Raw genomic sequence first — 7,195 nt, forward strand, 5'->3', positions numbered from 1 at the left:
GGAATGGGGGAGCCGTGGGAATGAGAAAAAATATGTCCCCTGACTTCAGCTCTATTTGGAAAAAAAAAATCTTAAATATACATGTCATGATCATTTATGATCTCATCATCAAAATATGAGCAGAAAGACTTAAAATTTGAGTATTTGACTTCCTGGCTCAGTTTTTCATAAAAATTCAAGTACTTCTTATTACCTGAGCTTACTGCTTCCCTAGGACAGGCATTTACTCTTACAATTAGAAGAACTGGTAGCATTTTTGGCTGCTGTTCCTCTCATGCCTCAAAGACATTCACACAACCTTTCCACCCTCCTTCCTTATCCCCTAGCCTAGATTCACATAAAACAAAGCCTCTTTTCTTTTCTCTCACTCTGCTGCCTAACAGCCTATCTCCACTTGCCTGGAATTTGGAAGTAAGAATTCTAAGTAAAGTCTTAAGCTAATAAATCAAAGAACGTTTGCACATTGGAGGAAAATATATCCTAAAACTCTAGATTGGCTATACTTTTTTTTAAAGTATAAAATAGTTATTCCTTTTTTAAGTATAAAATAGTCATAATAGATCATAAGACATTAAAACCTATAAACCTCTCCTCAGACAAATCTTTATCACAATTGGAACACTTCAGATGCAAACTCAATAAATGAGTAAGTCAGAGAAAGCTATAAGTGATAGCTACATGCTCAAGAAAATATTTATTATGAAAGGACAGCAGTGGTAATAGTTATAGGTCTGTCAGGTGACTATATTGTTTCCAAATTTTAGATAAAACCTATGTCAGAAGCTCATATTCTATTAGCTCTCAAAAACATAATGAGATTCATCTTATAGTGCATTACTTATTATAGAGGTTTTTGGGGGGTTTTTTGAGATGTATTAGAAGTAAAAGAAATTTATTTTTACCTCGTGTGAGTTTCATTGATATAAATGACATTCCGCAAACCCAAAGATGGGATAGTGGGGTTGAAAAACTTATCCTATGTAAAACAAAATAAACAGAAACATAAATATACAATTGGATTGCTGGTGAAGAGCTCACATTACTAGCACTTGATAACTTTCAAAATTCAAGCATAAAGTTAGACATTGCTTCAAAATCAAAATATTGAAGAAAAACTGTTTTACTGAAAAGTACCTTTTAGCCTTTAAAGAAGGTCACAAATTCAAAATTAATCCTTAACACCTTGCAAAGGAAACAGCACCTCTCCCTTTCTTGCCTCCCACCCCTCCAACCCAAAACAGTGGAAGCTACAGATAGCTCAAGTCATTGACAGAAATACTGGAGATTTCAGTGTTCCCAAAACTAGGAAACTAAAAAAAAAAAAAAAAGCAAAATAGGAAAATTAGAATTTTCCCCCCACTGGAGCACCAATATATCATATCTTCCAAACTCAACAGGAGATTCACTACTAATTGTATTTGAAAACTGCCAAGTGAGCAGATACCTTCATATGTAAATGTGGACTTAATCTTTGATGTTCAAGGGAAGTGATTCATGGCCGGTTTCCACAATGTGCCTAGGAGATGCTTTATATCTTGGTACTGACACTTTATGTATTAGGCTATAATCAATACTATTGGCTACATGCTCTGTCACTGAAATAAAACTGTGATTGTTCTGCAAATAAAATTACTAACAACAAAAAAGTAGCATGTAGTTATTATTAGACTACTATCTTAATAATCCTGACACATAAGAATTCTTATCCCCATTTTACAGACAGGAAAATTGAGGCTGGCAGAAGTTTAGGATTCAATCCTAGATCTTGCTCCAAAGAGTACAGTCTCTCTATTCCTTTAAAGTGCTTATTCCACTTAATGAGATAATGTGTGGTTAAAGGTCATTCTCTTTACATCATTGAGATAATTCAGAAATAACTGCTGGAAAGAAAAAGTCTATAACTTTATCAATTGGGACAAAAGGTACACTTTGCACAAATAAATGCTGAGAAAGCATAATGTACCCTCAATAAAACATGTAAAAGTACTAAGTGAAATCGCTTTAGAGAAAAGGAAAATAGGACTTGAGAGAAAGAGTAGCAAATACAAAAAAATTACTATAAAAATATTGTTAACCAAAAACTATTTTAAGTAAACATGTAATGGAAGAATTTTAAGATCAAGTTCAGCTCCTATATTTAGGCACTCTAGTACCTAAATTCAGTTACTATGGTTAAGCAAAAATCAATTATCTCTTATACTACTCACTTTTCCCCACCCCAAACCATCACCACCACCAAATAATTTCTTCTACTCTCCTGACTTAATAACACATTAGAGAAAAGGTATTGTTTTGGTCTTTTAAGCATTCAAAATTAGAGTTATATGAGATGCTAAATTTTAAAAACTGAAAAGGCACATGATATTCTATTTAAATCTTTATGGCCTATTAATTTGAATGGCATTATTCCTGGTCTAGAAATTTCCATGATCCTTCAATGCTACCAAATTCTTGCAGCAAGACACCTGTGATTTGAAAGGAACAGTATTTATATCAAGACATTCTTGAGTAGACCTAAATATCCTATATAATAAAAGCCTATTATGCAAATTTTGTTCCCTCGACTGGGAGTTTGACCAGGAGTTCGACGAGGGGGCAGGGCCAGCCGGCCAACCACCCACAGCCCCTCCCCCCAGCTGGCCCCGCCCTGGCCAGTGGCAACAGCAGGCAGCCAGGGGGGAGACCCCGGCCAGCAGCAGGCAGCCACTAGGGACTCTACTCAGGCACGAATTTCATGCACTGAGCCTCTAATTTAATATAAACTGCTTGGGTCCCACATGAGTGTCTCCTAGGTTAGTAAATCCCTTTATCCTAGACTCAGAATTCTACTTCCTGACAAGACATTCCTGAGTAGAAAATTCACACAGGTTATAAGCAACCTCTATAAATGACAGGCCCTTAAATGGCAGAATTTCTATGTCCTGGTAACTGACCCATCTCAGACAGAGCTTAACATGCAGGTATACCTTTTAATAGGTAACTCTACTACTTTAGGACATGGCCACATTACATTCTACCATCCTCTGCTAACTTATCCCTCTGGCACAATGACATCAGAAGCATACCTCTCATCTGATCAACTCTTCTCAAATAAATGCTGAGAAATGACAGCCACACAGTAATGTAGAAGATTTTGCATGGCTTTGGTTGTTTTTTTCACCAAAATACAAACAACACGCCCATACACACTCTTTTTTAAGTCTTTACTTAAGCTTTTAATGACCATTCTTCACTATCACAGAGTCAACAGACACCCTTCCCCCATCAGCCCGAAATAGAAATGTAACAAGAGTACAGCAAAGCCACAGGGCTGAAGAAGTTACATGAAGGTTCCCACAAACTCTTTGGAAGAGTTAACTTAAAGTAACATCTATTCTTCCCCTAAAGCCATACCAAAATTACTAAAGAACCCAAATCTCTCCTAGCATCAACTATTGGACCAACGTTTAATGAATATATGAATGGAAAGAAAAATTGAGTCAACACCAAATGAATGAAGTCTATCTGGTATTTGCCCAATACCAAATTCACACAAAGTTGGAGATCTATGCCAATATTTCAAGGGTTTATTAAAGGTCAACAAGCAATAGCATTCTTACCCAGCTCTGGGGCGTACAGGAATAACAACATCTTCCGACAAATGGCCTTTTCCGGCTCATTAGGCTTTCTTTCCATTTTAAGGTTGCAGATCTGAAGACAGTAGATCTGAAACCATATTCACCCTAATAAATATTAAGGAAAAACTGGTTACTAAATGGCAAGAAAATTATACTTGTCCACGTGATCTCTAAAACTAAGATATTTCAGATGGAAGAGAAACGGATAACATACTTTTCTTTGGGCAGTGGCATAATTATGTGTTTCCCACAGTGATTTTCATTCAAGGTACTCCCTCCATGATCAACACTTGGAACATGAGCAAAAGCTGAGCACCTAAGAATAGTAATAGCTGGCAAAAACTACGATTCACTCAAAGCAGAATTCAAGGTTTTAAAAGAAAGCTGGGAAAAAGTCAAACAGCTTCTGAAGGTATCAGAATGAATAAAATCAGACTCCTGGATCCCAGCAGTCAATCTTACTCTCTCTTAAAGTACACACTCCCACAAAAGAACTACCAAGGCCTTACATAGTAAGCAGGTTGTTACAATACAGCTTAAAATATTTTGCTTTAAATAAAAGACAAGTACACTTACAGAACATTCCTTTATCCTAACAAGAAATATTTTAAACATGCCACATTAGTTGAAATAGTGAAAATAATACAAGATAATGTATGCCCATTTGGATTGGGTTCATACTAAAATTTATTTCCTATTTTCAATTTTTTTAAATAAACTTTATTTCCATCACAAAATTTATACTTGTTAGGTATAATTATGGAAAATCGATACTGAAACATTTGTAAGACCAGCTTTATAATTACAACACCCAAAATAACTACGAGTAGGTTTTTTCCCCTATGCAGAAGAATTTTGCTTTTTAACATAATGTCTGTAGTTAAATTTTTTACCCAATTTTTTCTTCCCAGTTATTGATATTAACTTGGCTCCAGCATTTCCACCTTCACAAACAACACTGAAATGAGCATTTTAGGTTGACAGCTTTTAATGCTCATCTTTAAACTTACCCATTCCTCACTTGCATGCTTACAAGGGCCAACGCTGTATTCTGATGAACTTGGCAGGTAAGAAACATCTATCGTGTCGAGGGTCAGTGCAGATTCCTCCATGTCACAAAGTGTTACTCCTAAGTCATGTGCTATAGAAAACATATATATATATACCATTTCAATTAATGAAAAATCCAGACAGTAAATACCAGAACTCAGAAGTCTTACTTCTACATCAAGCATGTCAAACTCGTGGCCCGCAGACCACATGCCTCGTTTTTTGCCCCATGTTAGCCTTTGAGTTTGGCATGCTTGTTCTAGATGATTTTGCTCCATCAGAGGATGTCAAATGAACTACTGGCAAACTTCCACCAGGTTCAGTCAAAGTGTAAAAGCGGACATTGATGTGTTTATATGAACTCAGTTAGGCAGCCTTGATTGAAAAACAATCCATCTTTGTAGCTTTAGACTTCCTAAACAAAACAGCTATGAATTTGTAAGAGTAAATAATAGCTTATTTCGAAGAATTATTTTGTTGTGTTAATAATTGAATAGTTCCTGGGGGATGGGGGCATATTTAAAAAATTAAATATAAATTACATGTACACATATAAGGAGATCATTTTTTAAATGACATGCTGGGAATTTTAGGTCATACATACTATGCAGTAATGCAAAAGGGGTAAAGGCAATGTAGTCACCTAAAGTTTCCCACTTAAACTGAATTAAGCTCTTAATATTCTTGTGACACCTTAAATGAAATAATTACTTTACAAAGCTCTAAAACCAAACCACCCTATTTGAAAAACCTGATTTACACGTTTTCATCCTTTTCAACAATACTTTTCTTTTTCCAACCCTATGGGGAAAATGTTCACAAGCACTGAATGACTAAACAAAACTGACATAGACAGTAATCTAAAATATAAAAACTTTCTAAAGTAACTTTGAAATTATTTTCAGATAACTTCTGGCTATTTGTTACCTGGCCTTAATTTACTCCTTCAAAACCCCGAAAGCTCGTTTGCAGGTTAACAGGGCTCCCTGGAGGCCATGCTCTGGCTTCTGGATAATCCCCACATGGGTTTGCTGCGGTACCTGGTATCCTCTGCATAACTACTACGTGCGTCCTTAACAACTGAACATCATCTAACACGATGGGTGAGAGGAGAGACTAGCAAAGCAATGCACATGGCATGAAAGCTGTCCAGGCTTAGGAAACTTAGCTCTCAGTTTCAGGTGCAGGATGGGGGAGCCCTCGACAGGGGGAGCCCTTTGCTGCCTGAGAAAATGAAGAGGGCGAGGAGAGGAGGGAGAATCTGTGCCAATAGGAAGTCTACCCTTCGCTCCTCCCAGCCCACAGCGTTCATCCAAGGTCGAAAAGTTAAAGAAAAAAAAAAAATCCGGAGGTGCCAGACGACGGGGACTGTGGGGAGACAACTGTGGGTTCCGAAAGGGGCAGCACGCAGCTCCGAAGTGAAACATACCCGCGTTCAAACCCCCCCGGGGGACGCTGGACAAGCTGGTGAACTCCTGTGCCCTGGTGCCCTGCCTGGAAAATGTGCACTGTGATCGCTCCTACCTCCAGGACGGCCGGGAGGACTGGGAAAGGCACACCAAGCGCCTTGCACAGCGTCTGGCACAGCGAGCGCCCAGTCCACTCAGTCAGTCAGTGGTCACCTGGGGTCGGACTGCCCCCAGCACCTGCCCCTCCGGGCGCCCGGGCTGCCCCGACGCCAAAGCCATGGCCCCCGCGTCGCATGCAGGGTACTGAGTCCGCAGAAGAAGCCTGGCCGCCACCTGGTCTCCCGGAAGAGCACGACCCCGACCCCCACCCCGGCACGAGCCGGAACCCATTTCTCAGAGGGACCCCGGGAGCTCGGGGGGACAGGCCAGGGGGACACACCGCCCCGGCCACTGGCGGGAGTCCCGCCGGCCCCAGCGCGGAGGGCGACCACGCACCTGTGCCGGCGCTCCCGGCCCGAGCAGCCTCCCGCAGCCCGCAGCCCGCAGCCCGCTCCCGCCCGGCGGCTCGCACTGTCAGCTCCGCGGGCGCAGGGGCTGCCGCTGCCGGCACTTCAAGCCTCCGCCGGCGCTCGCGGCAACGTCGCGCCCCGATGACGCAACGGCGCCTGCGAGTGACGCGCGGCCGCGAGTCCGCCGGGATGGGGCGGCGCGTGGCGTGGCGCCCTGCACGCGGAGCGCGGGGGCGAGTGTGTGCGCACAGGTGTGTGTCCCTGTGGCTAGGTGGGTGTACGCACTGGTGTGTGTCCCTGTGGCTGAGGGGGGTGTGCGCACAGGTATGTGTCCCTGTGGCTAGGGGGGTGTGCGCACTGGTGTGTGTCTGGCTAGGAGGGTGTGCGCACAGGTGTGGGTCCCTGTGGCTAGGAGTGTGTGCGCACAGGTGTGTGTCCCTGTGGCTAGGAGTGTGTGCGCACAGGTGTGTGTCCCTGTGGCTAGGAGGGTGTGCGCAGAGGTGTGGGTCCCTGTGGCTAGGAGGGTGTGGCGAGTGTGGGTCCCTGTGGCTAGGTGAGTGTGCGCACAGGTGTGGGTCCCTGTGGCTAGGAGTGTGTGCGCACTGGTGTG

General features: G+C 42.0%; 1 protein-coding gene across 6 annotated transcripts in view; it reads right to left on the bottom strand.

Moving 5' to 3' along the window:
- The window catches only part of GPAM (glycerol-3-phosphate acyltransferase, mitochondrial), a 31,616-nt gene extending 24,901 nt beyond the window's left edge, over positions 1–6,715 (bottom strand). For 3 of the 6 annotated variants that reach the window (XR_002829086.1, XM_023753356.1, XM_006088127.3), the window contains exons 1-4: positions 6,572–6,715; positions 4,628–4,758; positions 3,600–3,722; positions 903–976 (exon numbers count right to left, since the gene is read on the bottom strand). Coding sequence is in view for 4 of the 6 variants with exons in the window: in XM_023753356.1 (XP_023609124.1) it covers positions 903–976; positions 3,600–3,722; positions 4,628–4,729 (299 nt within the window). In the remaining 2 variants the exon portion in view is untranslated. Of the gene's footprint in view, positions 1–902; positions 977–3,599; positions 3,723–3,831; positions 3,934–4,627; positions 4,761–6,191; positions 6,352–6,571 lie in introns of those variants that run through there. The other 3 variants (XM_014455266.2, XM_023753357.1, XM_023753358.1) reach the window with 3 other exon arrangements.
- Positions 6,716–7,195: the final 480 nt, after the last annotated feature.

The sequence above is a fragment of the Myotis lucifugus genome, unplaced genomic scaffold (assembly GCF_000147115.1).
Source record: "Myotis lucifugus unplaced genomic scaffold, Myoluc2.0 scaffold_44, whole genome shotgun sequence".
Lineage (NCBI taxonomy): Eukaryota > Metazoa > Chordata > Mammalia > Chiroptera > Vespertilionidae > Myotis > Myotis lucifugus.